The sequence below is a fragment of the Camelus ferus genome, chromosome 27, assembly GCF_009834535.1.
Source record: "Camelus ferus isolate YT-003-E chromosome 27, BCGSAC_Cfer_1.0, whole genome shotgun sequence".
Lineage (NCBI taxonomy): Eukaryota > Metazoa > Chordata > Mammalia > Artiodactyla > Camelidae > Camelus > Camelus ferus.
Window position 1 is genome coordinate 21342191 of NC_045722.1, and position 18013 is coordinate 21360203.

The window sequence follows — 18013 nt, forward strand, 5'->3', positions numbered from 1 at the left end:
CATAGAAAACAAACTTATGGTTACTGGGGGAAAGGGGGTGGGAAGGGATAAACTGGGAGTTTGAGATTTGTAGGTATTAACTACTGTATATAAAATAGGTAAACAACAAGTTTCTTTTATTCAACACTGGGAACTATATTCAATATCTCATAGTAACCTACAATGAAAAAGAATATGAAAACGAATATATGTATGTATATGTAAGACTGAGACATTATGCTGTACACTGGAAATTGACCCAACACTGTAAACTGACTATACTTCAATTTATATATAAAAAAAAGAAAAGAATATGTTTTGAAGGCAGAATGGGTGGGAATTGTTGGTGGATAAGAAGTATCAGGCATCTTCCAAAACAAAGACCATGCAAAGGTCAGTCGACTTCTAGAAATTGCTAATAAAAATCAGAGCCACCATTTCCCACAAGGCAGGCAGGGGCTGTGCCCAGCACTTTACAGTTGTTCACATGCTTAATCCTGACCACACAGACAGGTGTGCGGCAGTCCCATCCCATCCCGCTGATGAGCAAAGCCCCAGCTGGCAGGGAGCAGAGCCAGCGCCCCAGGGCCCCTCCTTCTGCTCCCGGACCGGCCTCCTTGGCACCGGCCACAATCCCTGCATCCCAGCTCCCTCCCACCTTCACAGCCGGCCGTGCAAATCTGGGTGTGGAGGAGAAGGACTTCTTGGCCCAACACAGAGACTGTCTTATTGATTTCTTTTTCCAAGATGAAGACCTCTGGGGGGTTCCCCTTATCTCAAAACGTATGTTTATCTTGGCAGTTGCAGCTCTGTGGCAAAGGAAATGCTACAACCAGCCCGTAAGTCCAACCCCAGGGGCTCCCTCCCGTCCTGCTTCTCCGGGAACCCTTCCACCTAATCAGTGGCTCAGCCAAGGTGGAGGGGAGTGGGCCATCTCGCCGCAGCCCCTGCACAGCTGTTGAGTCCTGTTTGACTTTGTAACTCGGGGGTACAGGAGACAATAGAAAAGATGTGGAATGTTATGAAACCAAACAAGAGAAAAGCAGTGGGAACTTGAAGGGAAGAAGCATTCAACTGAATTGGCTTCTTAAAAACAAAAAAACCCACTAATCATTTTCATGGAATAAAACCCTGGAATGGCCGTGGGAAAAGTCAAAGGAGGCCTGCGCCTTACAAGCAGCACCTTTAGGCATTTGAGATGAGCTTCCTCTTCCCACACCACCCCACGGTGAGACAGGAGGCCAGGAGATCCTCGGCGGGAAATGGAAGGGAGAAAAGATATTCCGGGATGGTCTCTTCCGTCAGCAGTGACATGGCCAAGATTCCGTTTGTCAGAAAAGCCACGCCTGGAGCCTGGGCAGGAAGTCCTCAGAGCTGACGGCGGGGCTGGAGGTCCACAGCGCTGCCGCCCCGGTTACTTCATGCAGCTGCTGGGCGTCTCAGCTTCTCCAAGCTCACGAGTAAAGCTCCCCTGGCCCCCTCCCACACTCCACTCGCATGCTCAGAGCCAGGAGAATGAGGTCCTCCCCTTTCTCCGGTACCGCCAAGGCTTAGATCAGTGGCACTCAAACTTAAGTGCACATCGGAATCCCCCGAGAGCTCATGAAAATATAGATTGTGCAGAGATGCTGACGCAGAAGGGCTTGGCAAGGGGCAGAGAATGTGCATTTCTAGCACCTTCCCCATTGGCGCTGCTGCTGGCCCGGGATAACCCATGGAGAACCATCAGTTTTGAGCAATCCTTTTCCTGAACAGCGTGACCGAGGACTTCCAGGGTCCTCTCCTGACACCTGTTGGGCAGGGGGCACTGAAACAAGAACACCACGGCCAGCGTTGATGGAGCATTTACCATGAGGTCCAGGCCCTCTGCCTGCAGTGAGGGCCCCATTTCCTTTGCACAGCCACCACACCACACAAGTAGGAATCACTATTATCCCCATTTTACAGATTAGGAAACTGAAATCAGAGGACAAGAGAACTGCCCAGGGCTCCACTGGGAGCAGCAGAGCTGGGATTGGAACCAGGCAGGGGGAAACTGGGAGCTGTGCTGGAAACCTCCACTCCCTCCTGCCCCTCTTGACAATCAACACCGAGTTCATGGAAAATCTGATTTGGGACAAGCCTGATTCCTTGGATGACAGTCAATATCCTAATTATCACAAGTGTCTACGGTCCCCAGTGACCAACTCAACTGCCATCCCTAACGCGGGTCAGCTGTTAGAATTCTGCAGGCTCAAACCAAGAGAACACAGGAGGTAACTCAGAAACCCACAATGTCACAGCTTGTTGTACCAGAGTAAATGTTTAAGATGTTTACACAAGTAATAACAGAATGACCATAAACACTGAGAGAGCTACTCTACATTCACGTCGCTGTCTTTTTTTTTTTTTAAGTTATAAACCATCACAAGAAAATCAAGGAACCCAGCCGCAATCACGAGGCAGCTGTTCTCCAAACGTGGTCCCCAGACCAAGTGTCAGCACCCTCCATCCCCAGACCCACTGAGTCCACCCCTGGGTGGGGAGGCCCAGACATCTGCCTTCTAAGGAGACCCCCAAGTGATTCTGATGCAGGCTGACCTAAGAGGTCTATTAAGTTAGTTTATACGGACCTTCTTTAAATCTTTATTACATAAAAAATACCAACTGCCTGTCCCATGCTTTTACCCCATCCTTCCCCAGGAACTGAGCCAAACCTGGCTCTGTCACAGGAGGGAACTTTGTCACAGGATGCCTGGATCCCAGCTCCAATTTCTCTCCTCCTCTCTGCAGAGGACGTGGGTTAAGCTCACTTCAGTGGCTCCTGTCACCACCAGACCCAAATTCATACTTGCGAGCACCCCTCTCTGCCCCCTATCTGGCCCCGAAGTCATCGTACCCCTTCTGGCACAAAAATAAGCTGGGTGTCAGGGCAGCCTGCCCACACACACTGGGCAACTTTAGGTGAGTGACTCAGCCTTGGTTTCTTCCTCTGTAAATTGGAAACCGTACCTTCCACACAAGGTCCCAGCGCAGCCCCTGGCAGGTGGGAGGCCCCTAGAAAACATCAGGCCCCTCGGCCTCTGCCTTCTGCCTGTCTGTCTTTGCTCACACTAGGACTCCTGCCTGGAGAGCCTTCACCCCATCCTGCAGCTGAAGCCCCACCCCAGCGCCCTTTCCAGAAGACCCACACGATGTGGGGAGGGCGAGGCTGGCCACGATGTCCGGGGGCCACTGAGAGGAAGCAGAGACAAGATGCACGGAGCAGTCACCGTGCATTCCAGGTTCCACCGGCATTTGCTCCGAGCAGGCCTGCAGGGAGAATGCTGATCTCTCACTCAAACTGGGGACCCGTGGACTGCCGAGTTTATTAAGTGATAAGCCCAAGGCCAAGTACGTGGCAGCGGGAGGACTCAAACCCAGGTCTGACTGTGGCTGAGAAGCAGAGCGAGGAGTCCTACAGAGGGAAAGGAACGATGGAGCAGACCAGGGGACACCCTACTTGTTCTCGCTGTGGGACAGCTGTGCACCCGGCTGCCCACCCTGGGGAGACGCACGCTGACAGCAGAGCTAACCTCGGCACTTCTAGAAGCCCTGGCCCACCAAAGGCGCTACAGGTGGAGAGTCTGACTTCCAAATGTCTCAGTAAAGCCTTTGGTCATTCAAGCTGAAGTGTGACATCCAACCCCATCAACTTCCTACGGCCTTGCCTGCTTTGTTTTCCTGCTTAATCACATTACCTCTAGGCCTACTCTACACTTCACTTACGATCATACATACCCCTCCCCTCCACTAGAACGTCAGCTCCAGAAAGACAGGGACGTTTGTTTTGCACATCAAGTGTCCCCAGGGTTGGAGCAGTGCTTGGCACACAGTAGGTCCTCAAAGACTACTTACGAGTGTGAATGCTAGAAAAGCAAGTTGTCTATAAGCACAAAGGTCTATTCTGAAAACAGTACATATGATAAAGACTGGGAAATGAATAAAATACTGGGTCAGAAGAACGACGGCAATATACACTTGAAGAAAGAAACACAAACGGGCACAGATCTGGCAGGACCAGTAGGAGCCAAGCCCTCCGGCTTTACCGTGAGCGGGTTCAGTACCAGCTGTCACTCATTAATGGCATAATTTTCAGACAAGAATTGGATCCTTTCGGAGCCTCGGTTTCCCCGTCTGCTAACAGAAGTAAAACCTCACTTAAAAGGTTACTGAAAGGCAAGATCCAGTTAGGAGAAAAGTTAAGACGAAAGACGGAAGCTGGATTCTCTGGGCTCCAGTCCTCTGCCACTTACAAGCTTTATGGCTTCGGGCAAGTTATTTACCGTTCTGTACCTCCAACTCCCCACAAGTAAAACAGAGGTGGCAACAGCACTTTTTCATGGAACTGTGAAGATCACATGAGTTAAAAACAGGAAGTATCTGATGCTGGAGTTCTCAACAGTGCCACCTCCATCACCACCCAGGACAAGAGGACAAAGAGCGACTCCGATATGATCCATCCATGGGGACAGGTAGAGGGTGCAGCAGTGGCTCTGCCGAAGGCAAAGCGCTTCATCTTTCCAAGGCTGAGTGCAAAGAAGGCTCAGATTCTGCACCGGCCCAGGACTGCTATGGACTACAGGTTTGTGCCCCTCTAGGTTCATGTGTTGATGACCTAAACCCCAAACAGGGTGGTCCTCAGAGGTCATCTGATTTAATGCATCATGGGCGAGCCCTCACAATGGGATTAGTGTCCTTGTAAGAAGAGGACATAGAGATCAGAGCTCGCTCACCCTCCACCACGTGAGGATGCAGCAGCCATCTGCACCCCAGACACCCAGTGGGTTGTCACCTTGATCAGCCCCTTCCTGACCATGACTTGCCCCCTTCCTGACAATGACTCAGCCTTTCCTGACCATGACTCAGCCCCATCCCGGCCATGACTCAGTCCCTTCCTGACCATGTTTCAGCCTCTCCTGGCCATGACTCAGCCCCTTCCTAACCATGACTTAGCCCTTCCTGACCGTGACTCAGCCCCTGCCTCAGCACGACTCAGCCCTTCCTGACCATGACTCAGCCCTTCCTGACCATGACTCAGCCCCTTCCCGGCCATGACTCAGCCCCTTCCTGACCATGTTTCAGCCTCTCCTGGCCATGACTCAGCCCCTTCCTAACCATGACTTAGCCCTTCCTGACCGTGACTCAGCCCCTGCCTCAGCACGACTCAGCCCTTCCTGACCATGACTCAGCCCTTCCTGACCATGACTCAGCCCCTTCCTGACCATGACTCAGCCCCATCCCGGCCATGACTCAACCCCTTCCTGACCATGTTTCAGCCTCTCCTGGCCATGACTCAGCCCTTCCTGACCATGATTCAGCATTCCTGGCCACACTCAGCCCTATCCTGACCATGACTTGCCCCTTCCTGCCCATGACTCAGCCTTCCTGACCATGACTCAGCCCTTCCTGGCCACGACTCAGCCCTTCCTGACCATGACTCAGCCTCTCCTTATCTCGCTTCAGCCCTTTCCTGTACATCAGTGAAACACTCTCTCCCTACAATAGCATGTGTCAGGAATTTCTGATCCAAGCTGTCTATACCAGTAATTCGCAAGGCATTTTGAACCCAAACCCTAAATAACAGCTAGGCCTAGATGTGGTCTCTGTGCAACAGAATAGACCAGTAGGTTGGCCTGACGTCACCTCCATTCACCTTCCTAAGACAGTACTCCTCTGTCTTCATTTGCGTATCTGTAGAAACTGAGGTTAAAAACTCAGAGGCAACTCTCAACTTCACATGGGAGGATTGGTGGTTCTGCAATTTAATAAGCTCACAAACACCACCAAATCCCAGTGAACGGCCTGAAATACGCAAGCAGCAAACAAGCACTCTCCCCCTGACTGCATTTCTACCTCGGAGGGTTCCACATGTCCTGCCTCTCTGGTTAATTCTGAGCACCACATGACTTGAGCATGACCAGCCCCAGCTCTATATACCAGGAGTCCAACAACTGATAGGGAAACAGAACTCTTGGCTCAGACTCTAAAGCGATGATTTTTAATGCCAGCTGCAGATGAGGATAGTCCACGGTCCAAAAATATCAGTGGTTAACCCTAAGTCTCACTGCCTGCAAGGTCCAATGTGGGCCTGGAACCTAAGCCAAAGCAGCACTGCCTAGCAACCAAAAAAGAAACTAGCAAAGGGTCTCCTAGTTCCTGCTTGCATCTCTCAAAGAACATTAGAAAGGGCTCTCTCATTCAGCCCCCCGGCAACACTTCTTCAAATGCCCTCCCCTCTCTCCACTCTCTCCCAGGCCTGAGCTGCACTGCAGCTCCTGGAACTCACCACCCCCACGCTACCCCTCAGGGAGACAAGCCTGAGGATGCTTTCTTGGGAATCATACTTTTTTCTCACATCCTGACCATTTTTCTAGGAAGAAGTCTTTGAGAAGTTCTAGTTAATAAAATGAAGTAACTTTGTTTTCTTGGTCATCTCATTTTTTTAAAAATTGTGGCAAAGTATATACAACATAAAATTGACCACTGAAACCATTCTGAGGTATACAGTTCGACGGCATGAAATACATTCACATTGTGATGCAACCATCACCACCAGCATCTCCAGAACTTCCTTATCTTCCCAAACGGAACCTCTGCATCACTGAACACTAATTCTTCATTATCTACCCTCGCCCTCCAAACCCCGGGAAGCGCTAATCTATTTTTTGTCTCTATGAATTTGACTCCTCCAGGAACTTTAAAGGTGGAATTACACTCTACTTTTCTTTTTGTGACTGGCTTATTTCATTTAGCATAACATATTCAAGTTTTACCCATGTAATAGCATGTCTCAGAGTTCCCCTCTTTTTTAAGGCTGAGTATTATTCCATGTATGTGTAAAAGGACACTTGGGCTGCTTCCACCTTTTGGCTATTATGAATAATGCTGCTATGAACACGGATGTACAAATACCTGTTCAAGTCCCATTTCTCTGGGGTATATACCTAGAAGTGGAACCCCTGGATCATATTTTTATTCCTTGAAGAACCATCATACTATTTTCCCCGCAGTACCCAAGTGTTCCCGTCTCTCCACATCGTCACCAACACGTTACTTTCTGCAGATTTTGTTGCTGCTGCTGTGGTTAATGACAATATCCATCCTAATGGTTGTGACTCACTTAACCTTCACAATAACCCTGGGTATTATCATCCTCATTTATAGAGAAAACAGAGGATGGTTCAGTTCACCATGGAGATGATGGGGTGAAACGGACCACTGGAAAGGAAGCTATGGTGGCGGCACTTCTCCAGCTGTTGGCCCTCACCAGCCAGGACAGGACCCACTGCAGAGGAGCCTGGCCCCTCACCTCTCCTGCCCACCCCTCTGCCTCCCAAGGAGAGGCTGCCCGAAGGTGCCAGGAGGGCTTCGGGACTCACAATTACACAAAGTCATCTCAGAAAGACCCAGTTTCTCATTTATAATTCATTTTCCCCATCCTTCCGGCAGGGGGTTGGTTTGTGTACCTAGCAAACCTAATAAGGTCAGGACTGTCTCTGCATCGCAGGACTGGAGCCTGAGCCCCTCAGCAAGGAAGAGAGGTGTCCTGCTTCATTCCCAGCCAATCATAACATGCTCCGTGGGCTGCAGGATGGAAACAGTGGGAACCACGGAGGCAGAGTCTCTCTGCCGATGTCACGCTGAGGCCTGTGCTGAATGAGAGGGCAGTGGGCTGTGGCCTGACACTGATGTCACCGAAGTCTCATGCAGGTTAGGGACCACCTAACCAGAGGACATCATCTTCACAGTTCCCCCTCCCAGCCACTGCAGGCCACCTGACCACAGAGCTCGTGAAGGCAGGAGGGGGCTCCAAAGCCTACATCTGAAGGACCACAGCTGGACACCCCACAGGGGCCAGGTCCCTTCTTGTTTGGCCCTCTTGGTCTCCAGCCCAAAAGGCAGTCAAGCAGGGCTGGTCTCCATGCAGTTCCAAAACCAGTGCAGTTCCCATCTCCACTGGGCTGGTAGATGCCTACCCATGCAAAGACATACCATGTATTTTCACCATTCTTACATGTATTTCTGCCATTACATTATCTTAAACAGGATCCTGGCAGGAGGAAGAGGAAAAGTGGGTCCCCTGGGGCCACTGGTTTCAGTGTGGACTTTCTGCCAAGTCCCAGTGAGAAACATTCTTCCCTGGGTTCTGGTAGTGGTACCCCTTCTCGGGGGGGCTCCCTTCTGGGGAACTTATAGAATTTTGTGGGTGCAAAGGAAGCCCCTTCAGACTTTGAGGTAAGGAAATATAAACACTGCACACATCCACCTGCACGCACACACCTAGGTGTGTGTGGATGTACACATGTAGATGCAAAAACTCACACACTCACTCCCATTTTTATTCACCAGTTAGTATCTTCAAGTCACGCTACAGGACAGTCATACAAGGCAAAAGCAGGACACTCCATGGCCACCCCATTCTTGCCCTCATCTGTTCCTCTCAGCCAACAGCAGTTCCTACAAAGGGTCTTTTAGAAGATTGTCTCCGACATCCAGACACATCTTAACTGGCATCTTTCAGAAAACACTCTCTACCTGAGGTTAAAGCTGAATGGGTGAGAGACGGAGCTAGTTTACTCAAGTACACTCAGCCCCTCCCTCTGTGGTTGACTGAATCTATGGATGCAAATCCCCGGATGGGAGGGCCGAGTGTACTGTGCAACTTTACAGAAGGGACCTGAGCGCCTGCAGATTTTGGTATCCTGGAGTCAATCCCATGGATACTGAGGGAAGACTGGATGTCCTTTTTACCTTTCCCAGTAACTCTATTAGCTGGGAAATCCAAGCTGGATTTACAGGGAGTAAAGTCCTAACATTGATTTGTGACTTTCTTAACTCTCTAAAAAGAATGACCTTTTTTTTTTTTTTATTATATGATGAGTATGGTAGCATTTGCCCAAATAGTCTGAACCCTAATGGCTATATGTATGCATATTTATTCCCCAAATTGAAACCTTTCATCAAATCTCTCAAAAATCACAGAATAGTCAAGAGTATAATTATCAATACCAATATAACTTCTGACAACCAGATGAATTTGCTGAAGATCTCAGGCTGTCTGATTTGGGACAACTTATGTGTCATTGAATGTGAAGTCTTCTCCTTTGTAAGCCTCGCAGCGTAGACACAAAAGACGTGGGTGTGGATGAGCCTGAAACGGGAGCAGCAGGCACTGTGCCCAATGTGGGACAGGTATGAGGTAAGGAAATGGACGCATCAGAACTTGTTCATTCAGTGGGGCAGCTTCCCCTCAAGGCGATCTTCTGAGATGACTTCTAACAAACAATCCTGAAGCACAACTGAACCTTGACTTCCGTGAGGTCCCAAGGAATAACAAAATAAAACCAAATGAGCAAAAAGGAAGGTCTTCAGAAACAAAGGCACGCAAAACTTAGTCTGACTCATAAAACTTTTGTGTTTCTAACCTCAAACAACACTTTCCAGCCTCATTTGAACAGAACCTTGGACACTCCCACAATTCAACAACCACTCTTGCAGAATGAAGAGTGACCAACACCACAAAACACAGGAGGTGAAGGCTCACTCTGAAGGAGATCCACAAGGCAGGTCCCACACTCTCCAGCCACAGCACTGGGGCTGGAGTAAGCAGGTGGTCCTCCAGGGTGACTATGAGAAGCGGGTAATGTACAGCCAGAGGAGTACATTTGGATGCTTGTTTTTATATATAAAAGATGGCCTTACCTTCTTGCCTGAGCCCTAAATTACATGTACACAAACTTCTCTTCCTCCCTGACACATTCCGTGAACAAAAACCCAGCAGATGCAACAGCACGACACCGTAGCCCCCCCGCCCCTGCCTCTCGCCGGCCCCTAGCACGTTTCCTTCCATGGCCTCCCGGAGGGCTGACCTGAAACAGACTCCTGGGGTGATGCTCCTTTCCTCCCTCCCAGAGGGACCCACTGCCTGGAGGTCAGGGGCCACATCTATGAAGCTCCCTCTGGTCCGGCCAGGCCTATGGGGAGCTCAGGGCCGGTGCTGTGGGCCACACAGTGAAGGGTCCTTCCACCCAAGATCAGGGGCAGCCATGGGAAGGGACCCTTGGGCTGGAGCAGCAGGACCCCAGGACACCCCCTGACTGAAGGCCCCCCAGCAGCCTCTCCCTGGCCTTCTGTGTGAAACATGTCACGAGGCTGCGGAAAATTTCCATTTTCCTTTGTGCAGGGCCATCACATCTCTCTTCTGGGGGAGGAAAAGGGAGGCTTTTCTGCTAATTAAAAACTGTTATGAGGTGGGGAAGGTATACAGCCCAGCGGTAGAGCTGCATGCTTAGCATGCACGAGGTGTTGGGCTCAATCTCCAGTACTCCATTAAATAAATAAGTAAGTAAATCTAAGTAACTCCCCCTCCAAAAGAAAAGAGCAAAAGAAAAAAATAAAGACAACTTATTAAAAAAAAAAACTACTATAAGACAAAGGAAGGAAAAAAAAATCCCGGTAATTCAAACTAAGTTCATAAAGCTTGAATCAGGCAGTCAAAAAAAAAAAAAAAAAAAAAAAAAACCAACAAAAACACCACAACTCAGCTGACGGCTGAGGACAGAAACAGGACAAACGTCCCCTGTCCCCTGGCTGTAACTAAGGCATGTCTGGGCAGCCAGGCCACAGGGAGAGACGTGGGTGCTCAGGAAGCACCTGGGAGGGGCCCAGAGGCGTGTGTCGGAACCAGGACGGCAAAAGGGCCAGCAAGGCTCCCACTTCCTTGATCTTGTACCCCCATCACCCTCTCCTCACCTAGGACGGCTTCCTCATCAGGATGGTGGCAGGAAGGCACATCACACAGGAGGAAGCAATTCAACAGAGGAAAAGCCCTCTCCCCCAAAGGCCGGGTCTGAGACGTGCACCATGGGGACCACAGCGAGGGAGCAGCTACTTCTGCAAGGGCAGAAGCCTGTATTTCCCAGATCCTCCTGCCCCAAGAGTTGCCTTTCTCCTTGTGTGTGTCCTCCCCCAAAGTGGAGACCAGCAGGACCCCTAGGTGTCACCCCTTCCCCTTCCATAGCGGCCCAGGAGGCAAGGAGGGTGTGTCCGCTGTGATTCTCCCAAAGGGCATGCGCGCGGCTCTTCAGTCCTGGCCCCTGCCAGCGTGGAGGAGCCTGGTGAGGTGGGGACACAGGGACTCCTCCCCCGCAGGAGGCAGGATCGCCTCAAAATCAGGGCCAAGGAAGCCCCCTCACCTATGTCAGCAGGACCCCCGTAATGTGCACAAAGGACATGTTGCAGCCTTGTGTTCCATTCTGTACTACAAGGTCAAGGGCGTAGGGGACACTGGTCGTTCTGGGCCGTCCAGCATCTGACCTTCCCCAGCTAAAGCACCCAGGCCCTCTCTGGAGAACCCCCTTCTCATGCCCTTTGTGGGAGGTACCACAGCCTCCCCCACGGAAGCCCAAAGGGCAACACTCCCTCACCCTCATACAGGGGCGCAGACAGAGGGGCAGGCCATGTGACCGAGGGCAGGACTTGGAACTGGGAGCTGGTGACATGGTGGCAGCGGGGGCCATCGGAGACCATTCACCACAGCCCTGATGCCGACCTCTGGGTGGAGTCTGCGGCCTTGCCCTCCGGGGCTCCCTCGGGTGCTGTCTGTTTCCAACCTGGTCCTCCAGCCTCAGGGACAGTCACTCTTCTGATAAATGCCCTTTTTGCTTGTTTCAACAATCAGACATCCCGTTGGATGAAATTGGCTAATGCCCTCGAGGCAGTACAGAAGGCAAGTTTTTTCATGGAACCCCAAACTCTACTCAATACCTCAGAGGTTCTTCAAATGAATTGTTCAAATTACCTTTGAAATCAACTATTTTTTAAAATTAAACTATTTAAAAAGGAGTAATTAAAACATTTATAACAGTAGGTTACCTTTGGGGACGTATGTCTGGGGGCTTGGAGGAGGCATGAGTGAACCTTCGGGGAGCCAAGAACATTCCATATCTTAATCTGAGAAGTGGTTTTGAGAATACAGGCATATGATTACACAACAATGTAGAGGTACTTAATGCCAGGGAACTGTCCACTTAAAAATGGCTAGGATGGTAAATTTTATGTTATATATATTTTACCACAATTAAAAAAAATTGATTAAAACAATTCAAAACACTGCCTTAAAACTATTTATAAATAAGATAAATACTAAAAACAAGAATAGCCATAAATAGAAAAAAAAACAGACCATCAAGACTGGTACTCTTTACTATCTGTAAGTTAGACCCTAATTAAAACAACAAAGCAAACAAAAAACACTATTATATGCCGAATATAAAACACTGGTGACACCCAAGCTCAAGGTACCAGATTATCTCATTTTCTGCAGAACTTAGGGTGCAACCCCTCCTGCGAGAGCTGGATCCAGAGATTTGAAGGCAGATGTTCAAAATCTCTTAGCAATGGCAACCCCATGTCTATGGGATTCAGATTACTTTTCCAACCAGTGGAATCAAACCAAAATACAAAAATAAATTGGATGCTGGAATGACAAAATTATAGAGCTGGGTTACAGATAAGTGGTAGCCAGGGTTAGGGCAAGAGAGAGAGGTGGTGGGGAGGAGGTGATTCTACAGAGGCAGCCCGAGGGGCTGCTTGGAGGTGAGAGACCAGTTTTGTTCCCGATTGCTGTGGTGGATGGATAAATCTACACGTGATAAAATGCCACAGAACTACATGTTAAAACATAACCAAAAATGAGTGCATACAAAAACCACTGAAACCTGAGTAAGATCTGGAGTCTAGTTCATTGCACTGTGCCAATCAGTTTCCTGGTTTGGGAAATGCACTACAGTTACATAAGATGTTATCATCAGAGGAAGCTGGATGACTGGTACCAGAGACTTCCCTGCACTATTTTGACAGTTTTCAGCAATTCTATCATTTCCAAAATATAAAGGTTAAAAAAAAACAGAAATAAATAGGATGAGTCTGCTTTAAGACTGCTCTAATCCCACCTTCCAAATTATTATTTTCATCGAATCACCCACTGTTCTTACTGACTTGATAATATGTATAAGGATATTATGACAGTAAGACAAATGTGTACTAATCAAATACCATGTAGGTTTTACAGCTTTTTTTTTTTAAAGGAGTTGATTCAGTTCCTTTGTGAAAGCTGAAGCTCACTGAGATATTGGAAAGAACATGCAATACAAAGCAGGAGACGGGGCTGGTTCATCCCTGAGCTAACCAGCAGTCATGTAAAGAATCAGTACATCTGGTCCACACCATTTAAAGACCTTCATGTTCCGGATGTGAGAGACACACACACCAGGGAGGTCAGATCAGGAGACCAGATGTCGCCAAAAGTATGTGGTCAAGTATCAAACAAGTAATGTTAAGAACTGTATTATGTACCCCCAAATCTGTAAGTTGAAGCCCTAACTCCCAGTGTGAATGTATTTGAAGATGGGAAATTTAAAGAGGTCATTCAGGTTAAATGAGGTCATGTGTAGAGATCTGGTCCAATATAACTGATATTCTTATAAAGAGGAGATTAGGATCCAGGCACATACAGAAGGAAGGCCAGGTGAGGACACAGGGAGAAGCTGGCCACCTACAAGCCAAGGAGAGAGGCCTCAGGAGAAACCAGCACTTGCTGACACCTTGATCTTGAACTTCTAGCCTCCAGAACTGAGAGACAATAACCCTTTGTTGTTTAAGCCACCCAGTCTCTGGTGTTCCGTTATGGCTGCCCCAGCAGACAAACACAAATAGTGTGATGACGTGGTTGACACGAGGGAAGGATGCTCGAGAGAGCGATCTGCCTGCTCTTCTGCAAGGAGTCTGAAATACATAATGGCAATTCATGGCAGAAAATTTAAAAGCCGGCTCTATATCACGTGAAAGGAAACCATGTCCTCAGATGGATGTTGTTCAAAAACCCTGGAGTTCCTCCACCCGCATTCGTCCATCCGTTCCTTCATTCCATCAACAGTGGTGACCGAGCCTCTCCAGCCCTATGCCAGGCACTGAAGGACACGACGTACAGGTTAAAGCCAGACTCTGCTCTGTGCACTGCAAAGTCTTCAAGGGAAGATGCGCAGGCAAGGGTAAGAAGACGGATCCATGAATCCATGGGGGCAAAGACAGGGAGCAGGAGAGCATGGAGTAGAAGCCCTTCTTGGGAAGGGCGGTGGGTGTCAGAGCTGACTTGTGACCACCGGGAAGGAGCAGCCCCTCCTCCAGATAGCACGTGCCTCGGCAGCCCTGTCAGCGGACAGAGATTGACATATACTAGTCCCCCACAGCCCCAACCGGACTCAGACCTGCGTCAGCTAACCCTCTATCCAAAGCCTACTTGACACTGCATTGGTGTAGTAATTCTGTAATAGAAAAGAACAAATCTGACTCCATATTATATCTCCTTCTTTGGCTTTAACCCTGGGCCCTGTTTTCTAGGCTCAGTCTTGCTGGCTCTGTACCTTTTGTAAAAGAATGTTGCCTTTAGCCTGAAATATACAGGAGAGCCTATTCTCAAGGCTCTGATCTTTAAGGATATTAACGCTTTTGCACTTATATAAAGATAACAAGTTGCAGAATAGAAAATAACATTTGTTTTGTTAGAGGTTTTCCAGGGGCACCATGACCTGACCCATGTGGACAGCTGCAAGAACAAAGAATTCCTGCAATAAGAAGTTCGCAACAACCAAGCATACCCTTCTTCCCCCTTTTTAGTACAAAAGGAGCCTGAATTCTGACTTGGGAAAGATGGTTCTCCAGGACGTTAGTCGGCCATCTTCTTGGTCTGCTGGCTTTCCGAATAAAGTCGCTATTCCTTGCCCCAACACCTTGTCTCACGATTTACTGGCCTGTCATGTGGCGAGCAGAACGAGCTTGGACTCAGTAACAGTCTGAGAGGTCAAAAGCAAGCCAGATACAACTAGGGATACGAGAGAAAGGAAATGGCAAGCGAAGGGGAGGGCGGGGGAAGAGGCGGAGGAGAGGGGGCAGGCGAGAGGGAAACGGTTTCCCAGTTCTGCATGTTGGCATCACTACGGTCTGATCAGAAGGCAGTGAGCCTGGTGCCAAGGCTGGGGGAGGAGACCTGTCACTCTTCACCTCTTAGGACACTTGGTGAAACTTCTGTCTCATGACTATCACGTAAACCGTGCAAATCAGTAAAGCCTCCCAACCCCCGCACTGGTGGCCCAGAGGCTCAGAGCCAAACACCGCCCAACTGCAGTCACCTCAGTGCAGCCTGGGGGCTCCTCCCCTTGGTTTTAACTTTTCATATCTTCCTTATTAACTCTTTGTCTAGATGCCTTCTGTCATAAGCAATTGCAAAACTTTTCAGGAAAGAATAAAATAAAATAAAATAAAATAAAATAAAATAAAATAAAATAAAATAAAATAAAATAAAATAAAATACCAAATTTACAAAAAAAAAAAAAAAAAAAAAAGCAACAGAAAAGAGTTTGTTTGAGGATGGCTCCTCCAGACTGGAAGTGTTGTCAAGTCTCCACATTATCACAGGGTGTATCAGCCCCTTAGATTACTATTTTAACTCTAAACTTACCAACGGTGTCGCAAGGTTCATCTTTGTGTACGCAGAAATCTGTCCTAAAAGAAAAACACATAGTCAGGTGTGTGCAGTACCCCCAAGAATAAGAGAACACTGTCAGTTACTCATTCTGCCCATAACAACGTAATCGCTTTAGTTTTCACAGGTCATATTAATAACAACTAGCAGTGTTAGCCAAGATTAACCATATTTCCAACAGGTAGGCCCAGTTGCCCAACATAAGACCTTCCTTTCATAGCTCAGCTATTCCATACGTAACACTTGGCTGCTAGAGGGACTCCCTTTCAAAGCTGAAAAGGTCGCAGAAGACGTTTACCAAGACATCTATCAGAGATGGCTATTAGTCAATATCATCAAACTAGAGTGACTTCCTGAGTTCATCTCCTTGGGCAGCGACTGGTTTTAGATGTTGGCATGACCAGCTCACTTATATGTGAACACACCAAAAAAGTTACTTCTAAAAGTTATATTCTTTAGAGTTCCCTAGGATCCCCCAGGTGTGTGGCTGTGGATACAAATGACACAGCAAAGATGCTTGAAATCTGGTCCAGCCCCGGTTGTGCAGGTACAAGGGGCTCCCTATGGCCTGTGAGTTATGAAATGAGAGGTCTGGGCCCTTCTCTTCCAAAACTAGAGCATTCCAATGATTCTGCCTGCAAGTTCCCACAGTGGGGGGACTGACCAGAGCACTGCCTGGGGGAGCATCACGCCCAGGACTGGGTGAGGAGACCAGTGCCCAGCCCATGAGCATCTTCTCATGGGGGCCCCTGGGGTCCCGGAGAAAGCTGAAAAGGTGTGTTCTGAAGTCCCTCTTCCCATTTTAGTTTCAAAAGTTCTCTGGAAAGGGAAACAGGGCCCGGCCCAACAAGGTGGGCAGTGAGCAAGGTTGTGAACAGAAGCCACAGGTCCTGGCTGGGCCACACCTGGCCTCCCCTCGCAGGGTGATACCTCCCTCCCTCTTTCTGACATTTCATTCCCACCCTGGAAGTTAGAGTTCTCAACCCCTCTCCTTCCCTCTGTCAAAATCTATTCTCAGGGAAGGATCTGACACCCCACTGACAGGCAACATGTTACTTTGAATTCTGATATCTCACAGTCAGCTTTCCTTTTCCCTCCACTCCAATCCACGGCCCATTCTGCCCGATTTGCCTACATAACGTAACCCACGTCTCACACCTCTCCGCACAACTTTGTACGTTCACTTGAGTGGAGCAAAGCCTGCAAGTTCCTGACCCTGGCTCTGCTTCAGGCTGACCTGAAAGCTGTCAAAGATGCATGACTGGGACATTAGGCTATAATCCAGAAATTGACGCAATGTAACTGACTTTAACTCAATTAAAAAAAAATTCTACCTGTCCACTAGACCCACTAGACCTGTAGATTCTACACCTGGGGTTCTGACATACACAATTCCTTGGTCCAGGCCCATTGCCTCAGAACAAGAAGTCCTGCCAGGCACCCTGGATATCCTGCAAGCCCAGAGGAGAGGGCAGACGGGCGGCTGGCATGGGGGTGACAGCTCTGAAGGTGTGGCCCTGAAGCTGGCCAGAGGGACAGCAAAGAAGACTGGGGCCAATCTGGTCAGCAACCCACCTGGGTTTGGCTGCCTGCAAGTTTCTAATTTTTTCATAACGAACACATATATTTTGGTAATCAATTTTAAAATAATTTTAACAAAGGAAAAAAGAAAGCCTTCAAGAGTCCCAGGCTTTTCATAACCCCCCTCCAAAACCAAGGAAACTGCCATGGAAATGGAGGGGGAGTAACCACAGGAAAACGAAGCCTTGTGACTTGATTTTTCCATCAAAGTTGATCTTTTAGTGAGGTGGGAAGCCCCGTGAAAAAGACGGCAGGACCCCCAGGCAGGGCCACTACCCTCCCGCCAGCACCATTCGGTTGCCTGGCCCTGCGGCATTATCTTGCTTCTTAAACTCTGAAATGGCTTACTTCTAGGAAAGCAGAACTTACCCCTAAGATTCTATTGGTTCCCTGAGCTAACTCCTGATTGGTCCATTTCCCTCACTCCTGATTGGTCCATTTCTCTCACTCCTGATTGGTCCATTTCTATAAAGCTTGCTCCTAATTAGTCACCTTTGTTATACCTTATTTGCATATGGTGTTACAAAATGTTGCAAAGTCTAGCCTGGTAGCCTATAAAAGCCTGTGTAAACCTACAGGGGTTCAGAGCTTGGAGTATTAACTCCTCTGGGCCTGCTGGCATAATAAACCTGAGTTCTCCAACCCTCCGAGTGCTGCTTGGTCTCTTGCCTGGATCCAGGTTGCTGTCACAACTGAGCTATAACACTGAGCTGTAACACACTTTGCTGCAACACACTTTGCTGCAACACTAGGAGACTAATTCACAGGCAGTAGAGGGTAGCAAGGAAGAAGCACTGGCAGAGAGGAAACCAAACAGATAAAATTAGGGACAAAAACCTGCTTATTGGTCTAGTATCTATCTAACTCCAGCTGAACATTCTTGATCTGACA

At 48.6% G+C, this 18013-nt stretch overlaps 1 protein-coding gene across 1 annotated transcript in view; it reads right to left on the reverse strand.

Moving 5' to 3' along the window:
- Positions 1-18013, reverse strand: part of ADAMTS17 (ADAM metallopeptidase with thrombospondin type 1 motif 17) — a 304068-nt gene that overhangs the window by 205201 nt on the left and 80854 nt on the right. Inside the window, exon 8 of the mRNA XM_032468854.1 lies at positions 15518-15561. Coding sequence (XP_032324745.1) covers positions 15518-15561 — 44 coding nt within the window. The remainder of the gene's footprint in view (positions 1-15517; positions 15562-18013) is intronic.